The sequence below is a fragment of the Ammodytes marinus genome, assembly GCF_949987685.1.
Source record: "Ammodytes marinus genome assembly, chromosome: 8".
Lineage (NCBI taxonomy): Eukaryota > Metazoa > Chordata > Actinopteri > Uranoscopiformes > Ammodytidae > Ammodytes > Ammodytes marinus.
The window spans coordinates 13079606-13096540 of record NC_137212.1 but is presented as its reverse complement, the minus strand read 5'-3'; the positions used below and the strand labels follow the sequence as shown (position 1 = coordinate 13096540).

At 39.2% G+C, this 16935-nt stretch overlaps 1 protein-coding gene across 1 annotated transcript; it reads left to right on the top strand.

Annotated features, from left to right (window-relative positions):
* Nucleotides 1-4553: 4553 nt before the first annotated feature.
* On the top strand, nucleotides 4554-16348 carry gipc3 (GIPC PDZ domain containing family, member 3; the record flags this gene model as incomplete). Its single annotated transcript, XM_080033399.1, has 6 exons — nucleotides 4554-4847; nucleotides 8244-8429; nucleotides 8754-8934; nucleotides 13463-13572; nucleotides 14688-14769; nucleotides 15955-16348. The coding sequence occupies 6 exons, from the start codon at nucleotides 4554-4556 to the stop codon at nucleotides 16104-16106; spliced, it is 1005 nt and encodes a 334-aa protein (XP_079889525.1). The 3' UTR covers nucleotides 16107-16348.
* Between the last annotated feature and the right edge of the window lie 587 nt (nucleotides 16349-16935).

The following is a 16935-nucleotide window of genomic DNA, read 5'->3' as shown; positions in this document are numbered from 1 at the left end:
TGCACCAGATTCATGCATTTCACTTTAAAAAGGTAAAAAAAAATCTCCCCCGGACCTCCCTAGCAGGGTTGTGACCTCGGCTGGCTACTATTTTCACCAAGCTGGACATCAGAGGCAATAGTGGAAAGTAGTGTGTATAGTATATAGCTCTGGACTACCACCATCCAGGTTGCCCAGTCCCAAAGCTTTCTCTTCAATCAGCTCAGGCTGCCTAAAAAAAGATACATTATGTTGTATATAATGTATATTATATGTTATTCATAAACATTTGGGAAAAAAAACATGCAAGAATCAAATCTCCTACACAGCAACACTCCAAGTGTATTTGCATATTGTGTTCTACACAATTCACAGTAAATGTGCCAAAAAGCAGACGCAGAGATCTTACAAGGGCTAAAAATTTCGGCTCGCATCTTCGGTCTCTCTGCCCAGTGTGCCCACCTAAAATGTCTACAGGCCCACCCAAATCTAACTGTCTAGAACCGGGCCTGCTGGTCAGCCCAGGTCTCATTCATTGAGTAGTAGAGTATAGTCCAGATTATCCAGCTCATCACTGCTCAGGACCTTCTGTTGTTGAAACAAAAATGTAGGTTTATTTGAATAAAAACACAGACTATAATGTCTCATCTTCCCCCCAAAAAACAACACACTTTATTTGTTTAGTCCTACATTTTATTGAAGTCACAGAGCTTTCAGAAAAGCACCAACTGCTCTTGATGGAAGAAAGAGAAAGAGCAACACGCGTCACATACCTACTGTGCAATCACAAGACCAGGGCCACAAGGTCGAAGTCAATATCATCAGCTAAGTGACAATGTAAAGTCACACAGGATGACTGTGCATGTAACTTGTGACAACCTTATGACTTCAAATAATAATGGAAATATGCTCAGAACGGTGGTGTATTGAAACAATTGGATAACCTGCAAGAGAAATTATTTGAAGGGTCGTGTGAGGGTTTTCTGAATAGCTGACATGTCTTCTCAACGAGAGGAGGTCTGGGTGTTGTAGGCCCCCATATTATAATCATAATAATCATCAATAAAACATCGATTGTGGCATTGCTGGTAGAAAAAGATGTTAATTTGGTAATAGCAGACATTCTTCATATAATCAACATGTTTTTTCAAGGTTAACAACATTTTACAATGCTGGATATTTAAAATAACTCACTAAACTGAAACATGAACAGCTATCATGCTAAAACACTGCCTCTCAGCTCCTCCAGTGATTTTCCCTGAATATTCCTGATATTTTTCAGGAAGGTGATACATATACTGTAGTGACAATTAGTCAATAACAAAATTGTTTTGGAAAAAAATATGGCAAATACAGTTCACTTTGATTGCTACTCAGTCAGGCTATAATTCCCCACTCTGACAGAGACTTTGGGCACATTGTAAAATGACAAGAAAAGGAAGAAAATCAATCATGATCAGGTAGCAATTCAGAGAAATGTGCACAAATGTGAGCATTTGAAGCCTGTTTTTTTTTCATCACCAGGCAGCTGAGGCGCTATACCACGCCACTAGGAACAGACGAGGTAGTGTACTGCCACATGACACAGCAAACACACCACCCTCACACAGTCTGCCTTACACAAGCCCATTCCCTCTGCCTGGAACCAAGGCAGAGAGAGAGAGAGGAGGAAATCACTCTTCATAAGGCAGTACGTGATGCAATGAGGGGGTGCTGATGCAGCGTAGGCAGAAACGCAGGCTTTTCTGTGTTGACTCAACACTGTGACGGCTGGGATAATAATTGGGCAAAGTGGGGAACTACGCAAGGGCCTTGCAAAAGCTGTCAGTCGGTTTGAGGTCGTTTGACTGGGAATATGCACACACAATATCAAGACCTTGAGGACCTTTCCTGTTGTAGAGAATAGACGTGTAATTGACGTAGCATTCACATACAGTGCAGTGCACCTTCATTGAGCCAAACATGTATTTTCAAATGTACAAAAAAAAAAACAAAAGGAAAGAGAATAAAAGAAAACACGCTTATTAATTGCCGTAAATGCTTTTAGTCCTTTAGGTCCACGCAGTTAGCTAATATTAACAGTCTGAGTCATGAAGCCGGACTTACTCAGCCTATCCTGTCAATATTTGAAATGGACTATAGAATAATTGGGGGAAAAAAACAAAACACAAACACACCATATGCTCAGAGCCAATGGGCTGAACGTCAGTCAACAAGGGCATATCTAAAATATGCTTTTGCAAACATTTGAAGTACTTCCCCGTAGCATTAATTCACTGGCTCTTATTGCTTTCTTTTGTTCTTCTCTATAGTCACTGCAGGACATGGAGCTTTGGCGGGCCATTGATGTTAGGAATCCTGCATGTTTACATTTTTGATTGAGAGTAAAGTTGCAGAGGTGTCATAATGAAGTTTTAATTGTACGTGAATTAATTCCTACGGATTACACCTGTACTAAAAACTACTTGAGCAGAAAAATATACATCTTGAAAAGAAAAGCGCTGGCGGAGTGTAAGCATATCAACATTTAAATGTTTCAGTAATGCAAAAAAAGGCTTTCACTCTTCCAGAGACAATGAACAATAAAGACCTCTGGGATGGAGGATGCAATGGCCACACCAGCCAATGTCAGACATCTGTTTTCTTTGAATAAATGAAGACATACAGTATAAGTTATCATGTTGGTCTCTACAAGACAAGATAATATTGACAGGGTTGATCATTATCTGTTGTAAAAGAAATGTGTTGCTAGAGAGGTCCATATTATCAGCTGCTGGAGTAAACACTCTAACCTTGAGAGGCTAGCAAAACCTTGGCCTTGAAAAATGGGGCTATGACGCACAAAAAAGCTGCAGCCACACATTACTGCCCAGGTGTGCTAGAATGCCTATGAGGCAGGATAGAAAAAAGTACATCACAGTCTGTACCCCTACTCTATGACGATTGGATTTACAGTTTTGGCTCAATATTACACTTAAAAAATTTATCTTTACATGCTAAATCTAATATAAGGCATTCTCACTCTATATGTGATAATGCCTTATATACAAGGTTGTACATCTGTTGGAGAAATCAACAGAGGCAAACATGTATTATAAACAGTATAGAATTGTGTTATGGCAGCATGCAGTGGCAATGTGACTGCCATTCAAATAGGAAACGAAAATTCCATCAGGTATTTAAATCAGTCAGCTATTTGAGTATCTCAAACCCTGTGTTGAGTTCATACCGCAAATACCATCACTGTAAGGAATCTTTGTCTGAGGGGGAATTATAATAGGATCACACTGGTGACATGTTGCCAGCTGGCAAATGGAAATGTGTTTTTTTTTTGTGGAATTTCCAGATCCAGATGGAGAGATAGATAGCTGTTTGTGTCCTGACACAAACGCTTCCTTGACTGACACTGGAGTAACATGTCACATGGGAGCAAGTGTGACAGATCAAAATTGTACAGATGATTATGGCTGACCACTGTGTTGATCAAATCATGAGATTTTGTGTTTGGGAGTTCATCCACTATCAAAAGAAACTTGGCTAGTTAACAAAAACATTTCTTGGTCATGGTCTGGTTTGTCGTGCAAACCCATTATCGCCTTTGGCTGGCTGATGATTGCAAATCCTCTTACCAAGCAACCTAGCACTTTTATCTATTTCAGTCTATAATTTTACGTGATAGAGAAAATGTGTGTCTCATAATACATTTTACAGTACCTAAGCATTGTTTCCATTATAGGATATTAGGCACTTGAATCTGAGTCAATAAATTCAAATGTATTATAGTTATATTCTTCATTTACGTAATTAAACAGCATTGTGTAGGTTTTTTGGATACAAGGGAATGGTCCGTGGTTTACCTGACCAATCGGTAGAAACACATTTTTTAAACCCTTGCTCAGTATAATAAGCACCAACTGCCTATGTGAATTAAAAATCGGTTTGTTGGCTTTAACTGTCATCTGTGTCTGTCGGCTGCCTGTTGGGTCAAAAAGGTCAGTGCATCACCAAGGATTCACCCAGGCAACAGCCAACTTCATTCAGTGGGGCCAGCGAAAGGGGGAGCACCCATATCATCTTACCTGTAACACTGGGAGATTGTCTGTGGCCATCTTGAGAGGGCAACTTCTAGAGTCATTTTGCAGAGTTGCAGACATTTTCACACTTCAGAAGCATGTTCTATGCATTCAGGGTCGTGTGTGTCCAACATGACTCGCCTATCAGACTGATATCGGGGATTAACCTTCTCATGTGTATGAAGAAACCTTTACCTGTTGTGTTTTGTTAGTGTTGGCTATGCGTGAGCTGCCAGAGGCTCAGGTGTAATACATTCAATCCTCAACTCAGAGGGTGTTGGGTTTCTACCCAGCAGGGTCTGGCTGGCCTCTTCCAGCTACTGTTACCAGGCTACTCTCATCAATATTTCATCGGTCTTCACCCCAAAAGGCTCTGGGTGGTTAATTTGGGTGGTTGGTTGGACGGCTAAGTGGGGGGAAGGACAGACTTGCTCCCTCTCTTTGCCAGAGCAGTGCATCACCACGGCTCCCAGAAGAGGAGCATTTGTGATCTGGGGCCCAATGCAGAACGGTGAGGCTATGAGCCCACAGGACTCCAAGGCAGCAGGGGCCGAGGCCATGGAGGAACAGAAGGCCCACAGCCGCAGCCCCAACCAGGGCTGTGCCGAGCCCACAGCGCCCCCACTCCCTCCCCCTTCACCGCCACCACCGGGCCCACCAGAATACCCCAGACCCAGGCTCATCTTCCACACCCAGCTGGCTCATGGGAGTCCCACAGGCCGCATCCACGGATTCACCAATGTCAAGGAGCTGTACAACAAGATCGCTGAAGTGTTCAACATCTCCCCATCAGAGGTAAAAAAAACAAAAAAACAACAGCTATGAATGTAAACATTATTAAGCTGATCAGCTGCATTTCAGGTTTCATGGAAAATGACCAAGATAATCATATAGTTCTTCCCTTCTTGCACTTCTGATCTGGCAGGGCCTCTTCAAATAGGTGTTGGGTTTCCATTCTAGGCTTTTTTCCATGATGCACTATTGAAGAACATTTGGCCTCTCTACTGTCTGTCAGACTGTACTTATCTGGGACCTTGACCAGGATCAATAATGGAAACAGATTATGCTGTGTAGTCAGTAAACAACAAACATATACCACACCGAGTTACAGTAATGGACTTGAGCAAAACAAGTATCATGTAATAGGTAATGAGTAGCCTACCATTGATGCAAATATCTTCAGACTCCTTACTTGTTGAACAAGTAACAAGCTAGGTGATTAACAACATAAAGTCCAGCATTCCTTGGACATAAACCAAAGGAAAACGGTCAAATACAAAAGTACAATCCTTTCAAAAGGGCACTCGAGTGATTTTGAAGCAGCAAAGGCAGAGACGGTTCCTAGTGTATAGGTAAAGCTCCATAAAGGGCTTGATCATTTCTCTTTCCGCTATGCAAACATGAGAAGCTTCTTGTATGATGCTGTTGTGTCCATGTCCAATCCAAGATTAAAGTCCTTTAACCTCACAGGGGTTATTCCCTCACACAAATAAATTCCTCCAGCCGCAAATTAAAATCATCACAGTCTGACTAGTACTCCACATGACATGAGTAATAGACTGACCTTTTAAAATTAAGCAATATTGCCCCAAATATATAGCCTACCCAAATATTGCATTGAATAAATCGTAACATGTGCCTGAATTATCTAATATAGTACATTTCTGGTAATTAGGAATTCCAAATAGTTATAAACTATTCTATGGGACTCTGATCACATTACTGTAAATGAGCAAGAGTGTAGGCCAAACCGATCAGCTCTCAATGCTATGACAACAAAGGCCACAGGCTGCGTGTGGTTTTGTATCTCTGAAAAGCATTTAGATGACTTTTTCCAGAGCAGCCGAAAGTAATAGAAGAAACATCAAATAATATATGAAAGGACATTTCTTGTTTAGGAAAAAGTGTAAAGCTTAGGTGTAGAAAACAGATTGTTTGTCCTGTGCTTATTCTTATTTTATCATTAAGCAACATTAAGTATATTCAAGACTTGCTTCACAAGTCAATTGATAAAAATGTGGTTTGTTGTTTGTGAAATTCAATATTAGACTGCAATGATAAAGCGTTTAACCCTTTTTAGTTTTACATCATTACATAACTTATGATCGGCAGTGTTCTCCAGTGTATTGTGGTAACACACTGTACAACAGAACAATAAATATTTGGCATTGGCCCTATCATCTACTTATCTGTAGTGTTTTGAAGGCCACCATGAAGGTTTTTCCTATCTGTGTATCACTACCTGTTGCACAGAAATGACAGAAGATGAAATGATTTAGACCAATGTATTTCATTGGAGCTAACCTTCATGTTCTTATCAGGCAACCACTAGCCAGGGCTGTGTCAAAATGTGATGTCCTGTTTCTTTATGTTACACAACATCCAGTTCCTAAATGCTAAATGTCTATTTCAGAGAGTATCATCGGTAACACAGGGGTATCACCCCACAGTATACACTTACACACCTCAATGATGACTTTTACTCATCTTCTGATATTAAATTTTCACTGTTAACGCATCTGGGGGGGTGACGATAAATGCAGCATAGGAATAATTTGATATTGTTGGATTACAAGGCAGCATGGTGTCTGTTTTGTCACAGCAAAGAGGTCCTGCATATCTGCCAGTAGCGTGCACTCGGTTTGGAGTTTGTCTATTCTGTATGTAACTCTAAGGCACTCTTGTCCAGTTGAATTAGATCCTAAACATTCCCGTAAATGTGTTTCTCTTTCAACATACTGTATATTCACCACGTGTGCTGGTGGAATATCCAGTTATCCCGAAAGAACAAGCGGTTTACATAACAGTTGGATAGATTACTATTTATAGTAAGCAATGAAAGGGGTGTGTCTCACCATGTAATAAATACATAACAATAAAGAGAAACATTTTAAATGGAAGTTAATTAATGCTTTTGTTCAAAAGATACGAAGATCAGATATCATCAAGTTGACGACGGATTTCACGGCCTGTATATCTACAAGACCTTGAACTGCTGTCAGACTTCCCATGGCAAATACTTTGGCAATTAGCTGGTGATAGTGATAAGTACAGCAGTTTCCTTGTCCTCCGGTGAACTGAACAACAAGCAGCATCAAGTTACAGGTATACAGTAGATGCCGAGGAAGGCCTTGAACTTGGTCATACTGAGAATCACTATGAGCAATATCTTTCTGGAACTGCTCCAAGTCAGATCACAGTTCCCTCAGGTTATCTTCAATATCCGTCATGGCTGATAAGGCCAAACTTGAACTTTAACCTTATGTTTCATAATATAAAACTTAAGGTTCAGGAAGATTTTACAGAAAATAAAAGAAAATAAATAATAAATTAAGAACATTATAATTCAAAACTATAAAAAAAGGGGAAAAAAGAAAGAAAAAATTATAGTGTTTGAAGAGGCCATAAGGTCACTGATCAATCCGGCAATGTCAAATGTGCTAATTCTATTCTTTAAGATACATTTGCTCTAATACAATGTCAGGATGTTGTGACTGACGTTTTTAGGCTTAGCATTGATCTTGAAATATACAAAGACTCTTAAGGAGTTATCACATTTGCATCTCAGTCATGACAACATGGCCACAGTAGCAAACTCAACAATAGTTTGACTCTGCTGCCCTCTACTGTCTATTCTTTATACTGCACTGCTAAAGAAATTCTTATGGTCTCCATTGTTGACCTTTGTATCTAAATACAGGATGGAAAAAATGAAACACTAGAGAATGCCACCGGATTTCCAAAGAAACTAAAATCACACATATTGTAAAAAGTCTGGACTTTCTAATTGTTTTTTTAAACATTTTGCATAAAATAGTTATTTGCAAGGCACGGTCTTAACAACATAACAACTACACCCACTCGATGTTTTCACCAACAGCAAATTTAAGTTGAAGTGATTTCTTGCACAATGTCACTGACATTATTCAGGAAGATGAAATTCCTTTTTTGGGGTTATCAAATATTTTGGGGGCCATTTAAAAATGCTAAATGTAATTCTAGAATCTAAAATGTGATTTCATAAACGACCATGGGTAGTGATGTTGATGGCAAACACTTCAAATGAGGAGATCAAAACGAAACTCATAATGTAACATTTTTAATGCGAGTGCTGTCGATTCAGCTATCTTGATGTCTTGTCATACTGGATAGATACTTTTGCATGAGGGCTGTCCATTTCTTTATCCTTAGATCCTATTCTGCACCCTCAACTCTCACAAAGTGGACATGCAGAAGCTGCTGGGCGGGCAGATCGGACTGGAAGACTTCATCTTCGCTCATGTCAGAGGGGAGACCAAAGAGGTGGAGGTGACAAAGACAGAAGACGCCTTGGGCCTCACCATCACAGACAACGGAGCCGGATATGCTTTTATCAAGGTGAACCATTGGCAAAGCAGAACCGGATGGAGGACAGCAAGCTGACATTTCTTATTATAGCGATAGCTTTGCCAAATGAGCAGTTTTAAAGCAGAACAACAACAAAGACAGTCTCAGTTTAAAGGCTCTTCAGTTGGTCTGCCAAACTTGAGGCCTACTGTTGTTGGCCCTGTCTGAGAATATGTGTTCAATGTAAACCCTATTAGGTTGTTTTGTTGTCATACATAATAGAGCCATGCCATCTTACAGTGTAGAATGCTCCACAGAAGGCCTCTAAAAACATGTGAAGGTAAAACACATTTACATGTTTAATTTTTCTTCCAGAGGATAAAGGAAGACAGCACCATAGACCAACTGAAGAGTGTATGCGTTGGCGACCACATCGAGGCCATCAATGACCAGAGCATCGTAGGCTGCCGACACTACGAGGTGGCTAAGATGCTGAAAGAGCAACCGAGAGGTGTTCCATTCACCCTCCGCCTGGTGGGGCCAAAGAAGGCCTTTGGTGAGTGGAAAAAACTTTTTTTAATGACACACACATATAAGTAAAACAGAAAATAAAAACATAGCAATAAAATAGGGGTCCAAAGTGAACACAGTGGGTTTCACCTTGTAGTATGTCTCATGTCTCATGTGCATTTGTTGGGATGCTTTACTCTGGGCATTACAATGGCTTTCACATAACATACTCTGATAGGATTAATATAGCCTGAAACTAAACATCATCAGCCTACAGGCGAGAAATGCTCTTCCACAAGCATTCGGCATAAGGCTCTGATGTCCCTGTACCTTTGTTGTATGCCCGTAGCTGTACTGCTGTTAGGCTACAGCACAAGTTGACACTGATAACATTGTAGTTACTGTATACTTAGTAGTCTTTACAAATATTTTGACTCAATTCCTTCCGAATCCTTTGCCTTTTAATCACCCACGTCTATGGTATAAATCCATTCCTGATTAAATAATGGGCTTTTGGTCCCGAGAGCCAGCAAGTGAAAACACTGCAGTGAGGAGCATGGAAAGAGAAGAATTTCTGTTTCTTCTATAATTGCTACCTAAAGCTCTCTGCACACGTAAGCACAAGTGTTTTTTGGCTGTGATCCGTAACACTGACATCAGAACCCAAAAGCTGGCCCCAGGGTATCATTTGGTTTTATTAAAGGGCTGTCCACACAAAGTGCAGCACCAAAAGAGGATTCCTAATGATCACTGTGTTGTCCACAGTCGGCCCCAGTGGTTGATGGATTACAGAATTCGCTGACACTTTTCCAGCTCTCTTCGGCCACACAGGAAGAGGAAAGGGGAACATTAAAGAGATGATACTGGCAATCTGCCTAAGAGCCAGGACAAGTTATAAAACTTAGCAGCTATAATGAATTGAACAGTGTTATGGCAGCGGTCAAGCTTCATATCTTGCATGACAGTAGATGATTTAAACGTGGCTTTGCAGGGACAAAATATGACTCGGTTAGTAGGATTTCGACAATAAAAAAAAAAAAAAATTAATAAATACATAATAATAATAAACAGAATAACAAATTATCAATAAATTAAACATGTACATCCAACATTAAAAAGGCTTTGAGGGATTGTCATATCCCAACCCCTGGAGAAACCAGAGGCTCTGCAAAGCAATGCATTTCAATATTTTAAGTTTGGTTTTAGTTTACAATTCAATTCCCTGCATGATACACGCAGAACAGAAATGAGGCTAACCTTTTATAGGAATACAGAAACCTTCACAGGAACACACACACACACACACACACACACACACACACACACACACACACACACACACACACACACACACACACACACACACACACACACACACACACACACACACACACACACACACACACACACACACATTTTTACTTATATGTGCTGTGTCAACAATGTTAAGTCCAATGTGTTGAAAACACTAACAAAGCAAAGAGAGAGAGAGAGATTGCACACTACTTTTCATACAGTGAGCAGCACTCAGTGCCAAATAAACTATAAATATTTAATCCAAATGTACATTCTCTGTTGCCAGAGAAGCTGAAGGGCCCTTTTCAATCCCAGCCAGTTATCTTCCAGGCATAAACTTAATATTAGGTAACATAACCAAATAACCACCTCTTGTTGACGACCAAAATCTGCTCTTACACACAACAGCTTTTTTCCCCTTGTGAACCAGTGACCCTTATGCAGGAAAGTCTCTTTCACTATACGTTCCTCCTCCCTTTCCCTTTCTAGTAATGTACTCTTTACTCTAAAGGGGTGTTCCCTTTTCTAAGTGGATAAGGCAGACATCGCTGGAGCCCCGCTCTCCATAACTCCACATATCAGACAGGAAACTAAATCCTTGGTCTATGATTTCACTTCCTGTTAACAATTAGTAATTAGACCAACAACTTAAACTTAAACAATGGCTCAAATCAAATCAACAGTGCTCACACAAATAATTCACAACTGGGTTATTGTCTGACCATGCTGCCTTTGCTTTATTTCATGTATATATTTGACATTATATTGCTGCTCTTTAACCACTATATATTGCATTTTTATTTTTTTATTATCAGTTTTTCCATTTCTAAAAGGCTATTTAATCTTTTTTTTAAGCCTCCTGTGGACAGGTGTTGAAAACTAGCATGCATGCTAATACACTTAAAACAATGCATCTGGTTCGTCCAATGAAATTGTCCATGTCAAATAAAATATACAATACAATAGTATATTGTAGTATATTGTAACCATGCCTACTGATGCTACCGAGAAACAATCAAAATAACTGTCAAAACACTCTCAAGTCAAGGTCCACGCATCCGCTGCATTGATCTTGAACTTTTGATCATATAAGTCGGTCTTCATCAGCTGATTGCTCTGTTGTCATGGAACTGTAGATGTTCAATCTCATCCCTGTCCACTTAAAAGTTTTGCTTTTTTCTGAATAGCTACGTTCAATACCGAGAAAGGAACTGTCGAGCTCAACAGAAATCTAGTTGAGCTAATATGAAAATTTCCTATTGTTAACCATTTGTATTTATTTATTAATTGATCAGGGACAACGCACATTTAACAACATCAGTATAGCAAACAATGTAAATATGCCAGGGTTAGCTGTTTGATCAAATTTGCATCTGCAGTCCCAGAGCAGGAGGACAATTGAAAGGAACATTAAGCATATAAACATAATTTAACTTATCAGAATCAGACAATAACTCAGTGTGAAAAATAACATATCCTTGAAATAACTTGACTGCTTGTATACCTACGGTGGCGCTGGTGGTTGAAGTTATACCATTGTCCCTTGATAAATTGAATCTTTGTCTACAGTTAAACAACAGTAGCGGATAAGTGTCCGCTATAAGTGATAATCAGAGCAGAAACCCATTCCCCCATTTTGCTGTATAAACCTGCCAATCACAATTTTCGTGGGAGTAAATTAAATGTCTTTATAATTGAAGAAGCGATGGCTGACAACCAATCTGAAGTAAGATGGATTCAATTTCATGAGTAAAATGATTTATTTCACTAATTAATATGCGATATGTAACTTCGCTAAGTGCTCATCGTGGCCCTAAATGTCAAAAATATTAGCCAAGGCGGTTCACAGAGTGGGAGTAGCTCACATTCTTATTGTCTTGGTCTCCAGCAATTTAAATGCAGTTGCAGCTGTGTATTTGTTGAAGAAGACCGTTCATTTACTCCTTATTTTAGGCCTTTTTGATTCATATAACTATTAACATGCTATGAATATGTTTTTTCAATTTATTTCTTCCAATTTTCCTTTTCAACTTCAGTCTTTCTTGACCATTAAACTATATTCATATTTTTTTTTTTTAAAGATTTTAACCCTTTAATTCCTGCTGGTGATGCAACTGTTCTTTCAAATGAAAAAAACACAACAAGTTATTTAATTGCAATATGCTTAGTGCAAATTTGATTATTTAAGGGGATATACACAGCACACCACACTATTTCCCAGTAAGCATCTTGCTTATTAAAGTAACAAAAACAAAGTTATAGGCTTATCAGATGGGAAACAGATGGTTTGGCAATAATGAGTCACATTTAGCAGAAGTCTTTGTTAATTAACTGGAATTATGCCAGGTCATTACCGACATCATTTCTTCAATGCCAGCTTGATTACACCTGCATAATCTGGTAAAGTGGCATAAATAAAACAATAAAAGATAAGCTTCAAAAGGCTCAGAACAAACTAATGAGGGTACTCCTTAGTCCAAGTCCCAGAACACAAACCAGCCCAAGTTAGTAAAGTAAACCATCTTTTCAAGGAAAGTAATATTGACTATTTCAATGAAGTGTAGTTGTGTAGACAAGGGATATGAGTAGCAGACTGGACTTTCTGCACATATTTATGGAATGTTTTGCTCACCGGCAACAAAAAAGACTTCTCATTTCATCATACATCAAACATTAAGACTCCATTTCATGTTTAAGAAAACATGTCCTCAGTTAAACTGAGGGTTAATAACCGCTGTCTAGTTACAAATAATATGGTTGTCATCACTGTTTGTCATTTGTGACACAACAGAAGGAAATGTGAATGATGCTGCTTGGCTTTGGTGTCTGTTTAAATGTGTCCTTTCAAGAACCAATATTAGTTAGTTAGTAGATTTTATTTGGACATGGACATGACAATGTCATTGGACGAACCAGATGCATTGTTTACAGTGTATTAGCATAAATGCTAGTTTACAACACCTGTCCACAGGAGGCTTTTTAAAAACAACAAAAGAAACTGAACAAGACAGAAACAAGATCAAATACTGTTTGGAGGGAGATTTGGTTTCTGTCAGCACGACTGTTAAGCATGGTAGTGAGAGCCACACTGGTTGAACAGGAACGGGGAAATTGAAACTCAATCTTCAAATAAAATTCCAAGCTGAAAGGACTGGTGACCACTGGCACGTAGAGAAACACCATGTCACTACTACCAATATAAAAAAGAACAGACACAGATTGCCTCTTTTAAATGAATAATGTTTATAATTCTATCCTTTCTGTTTGCGTGTTGTTAGATATGATTGGAATGAGGACCAGAGCGCCGAAATCTAATGAGGGCAAGATGGCGAATGGGAAGGAGACACTGCGTCTTCGCTCCAAGGGTGCTGCCACAGTTCAGGAAGTGGTGAGTCTCACACGCTCCCTTCTCACATAATGACACGTACACAGAGACATGAACGAAAACACACAGACATTTCTTCTAACCCTCAGTTAAAACTGGTTTTCAAATTGAACTTTTGAGTGTTTTTTATATTTTTCTGTGGGATACTGAAGCACTTAGTGACCTCAACTGAACTGAACCAAACACGCCTGTTGACTGCAGTCACACATGAAGCTACCAGCCCAGATGTCCATTGTTCCTTATCAAGCACTATCATATGTTCCTGTGGAAGTTACCTCCTACTTCCAACACTTCAATGCCGGATGTTTCACATTGTGCTGAACTATGATGGGAATCCATATCACTTATGGAGAAAGTTTGGAGGTTGAAAACTGAAAGAAACTTTACCAGTTTACAAGAAGTTACGCACTTGGAACAATGAACAAGTTAACAGTCAACACCTACCATGGACACTATTTTTAATGATTTACAGTACACAATTTGATTTATTACATACAGATAAGTGATAAACAATAGCCGTGGATATCTTTTTTCTCTAATGAATATGAAATTAGACAAGGTTGCTACACTGTTGTTGACTATACTAAAACATTCAGTTTTATATCATGTATCTATGGGGGACCTAAGCCATCCTTTTACTCAGATATCTTCAGACACAGAGAAAATCTTGCAAGCACAAGGACTCTTTTCGAGGTCCTGTTTGAGAAGAATGTGTGCATGCTGAGACAGTGTTGACACATGAACGAGAACAGATTCGGCTCTGACAGCGCATTAAGCATGGGATTACATTTCATTGTGTTTATTAAAGTTGTTTTTGATTACTAAACGACAGTGGGCACAACTTGAACCACATGTGCAAAACTCTAACCACAGCCTGCACAGCAGGAGTTCATGTGGACCAAACTCTGGTTCCATTTGTATTGCTTGAACACAGTTTTCACACTTATCTCATGGCACTAAACACAAACTGCACAACACTGTGGATTTACAGCACTTAGTTCAAATGTTAACACCAATATTTTATATCTCTTGCACGTTATGACATGAGAATGTATGCCAAAATATTAAGAGCGTGAACAAAACTAAAATTGTACTAACACCTCTGTCTGCTTTGCCAGCAGAATGAGTTTGAAGAACAGGCCACTAAGAAAGTGGACGATCTGCTGGAGAGCTACATGGGCATCAGAGATCTGGAGCTGGGTAAGACCAACCACATAACAACTTGCATCCTTATAAAGTAGGCTTTACCTTTGAGACCATATTTGGGTGTGAGGTAGTGAGCCATTGATAAATGGATGTTCACAAACACACCCAGGAGTCAGTGGTGTTTACTGTTAGCCGTGCCTCACTGCCTCTGTGGAATGCCGGGACAGACAAGCCAAATCCAAATCTTTGAAGGATTAAAGGAAAATCCTTAAGGCATTTTCGACCTTTTATTTGACTTTGGCTATTTTTAAACACAGCACATATGCCCTGCATGTGTATGTTATTTCATGCTCAAACAAGCAAACACCACCTGCCGAGGAAGCCCATAAAGAAAGAGACTGAAAGCTTCATAACAAGTTAAAAAGTGCACCTTGAGAAACAACAACAACAACAATAGTGTAAGCAGACATTGACAGTATTATTCGTGGGCTATCTGCATACTTTCCTACTGAATATCACAATGACTGAAGACAGGCGTCCCTGTGCTGAAGGTTCTTGAAGGAATCATGAATTTGAGTTTGCTCTTTCCCACACTTCCAAGGTCAATGGCCTGATTTCCAAGCAGACATCCGGACCTCAGTTAAAATAGGTTAATGATTTGACAATCTGCTCTCCCCTGGTGGTCTGCTGGGAATGGAGCCCATACAAATATGTTCTGTCATCTGAGCCTTATGTTGGGCGGAAGTTTATTTTTAAAATAATGTAAAAAAAATATGAATGACTTTCATAGACCTTTTGATTGGAGAAACAAAGACGGATTCAGCTCTGGCAGTGCATTAAGCATGGGATTACATTGCATTTTGCTTGCTGTCTGACTGATCATTGTCAGTCTGCATTGTCATTCAAACATCAAAATAACAGCAAGATAAAACATTATTAAAATACCTAATAAAGAAAGAGATAAAGGCATATATTGGAAGATACTTGTACTATGGGATATAATGTTTACGGTTTTCTCATTAAATATGAACAAGCTTTTTGTGTCTTTTTGTCTTGTAAGTTTCATAATTAGTTAGCCAAATGTGTGAAAGTACTACAATAGGACCTCTCAAGAAATGTGTTGTTGAATACTACCAGCCACAGTCCAAAGACGGCCACATTTTTCACCAGTTATTAAACACTGTTAATCCAGTTAACCCTGGATTGATTCAAATCTGTCCCGTCCCTTCTTTTCTGCAGCAACCACCATTGTGGAAGCGGGCAGAGACAAGAAGAACCCTGATGACTTTGCAGAGGCCTTGGACTCAGTTCTGGGAGATTTTGCTTTCCCCGACGTGTTTTTGTTTGATGTATGGGGAGCTATTGGCGACGTCAAGAATGGTAGAATTTAGAAATGTATCAAATTCGAAACAATATACAAGGGAAACAGACTGACAGAGAGAGAGAGAGAGAGAGAGAGAGAGAGAGAGAGAGAGAGAGAGAGAGAGAGAGAGAGAGAGAGAGAGAGAGAGAGAGGGAGGGAGAGAGAGAGCTGTGTACTGTGGTACATCTAACTAGAACAAAAGAAAAAAAACTGTTCGTCCGTACCTAGATTTTTTAAAACCAATCCTGTAAAACCCTGATTGGGACTGCAGTTATTTCAACCATTTCCACTTTAACGGTCAAATGACAATAATTTGCCCATAAACAGATCATCACTCTCAATGTCAAATCTTTACAGTAAACAAAGAAAATGAAGATCAAAATGAACCTTTATGACGTAGGTCTTTTGCTGATGAGCTTATATTATTCAGATTGTGTTATTTAAGATGAAACACTCTCTGCCCATTAGTATAGAACATTTTATGAAGTCAAAGTAAACAATGTGGCAGCAAACTTGACTGCAAAAGCGTGTTCAATCATCCGAGAATCTAGGATTCAAGGAAGTTGCATAAGCTACAGTGAAACTTTTTTTCCTGTGCTGCAGAACCACTGAGAAAAACAGGAAGGGCACAACGAGTAAATGGCTTGTCGCAAAGTCACAATGTGTTAGTCTATCTTTCACTTACTAATAACTCATACAAGACAGAAATCTACAAGCATGATCTATAAATGATAAAGCAAGTGACTGATCCATGTATTAGTATATGAATTCACCCTTTTAAAATACCTAAGTGATCCCAGTGCAACTTTAACTCAATGTGATCAGAAAATGGAATCAGCTGAGAATGAATGCCCAAG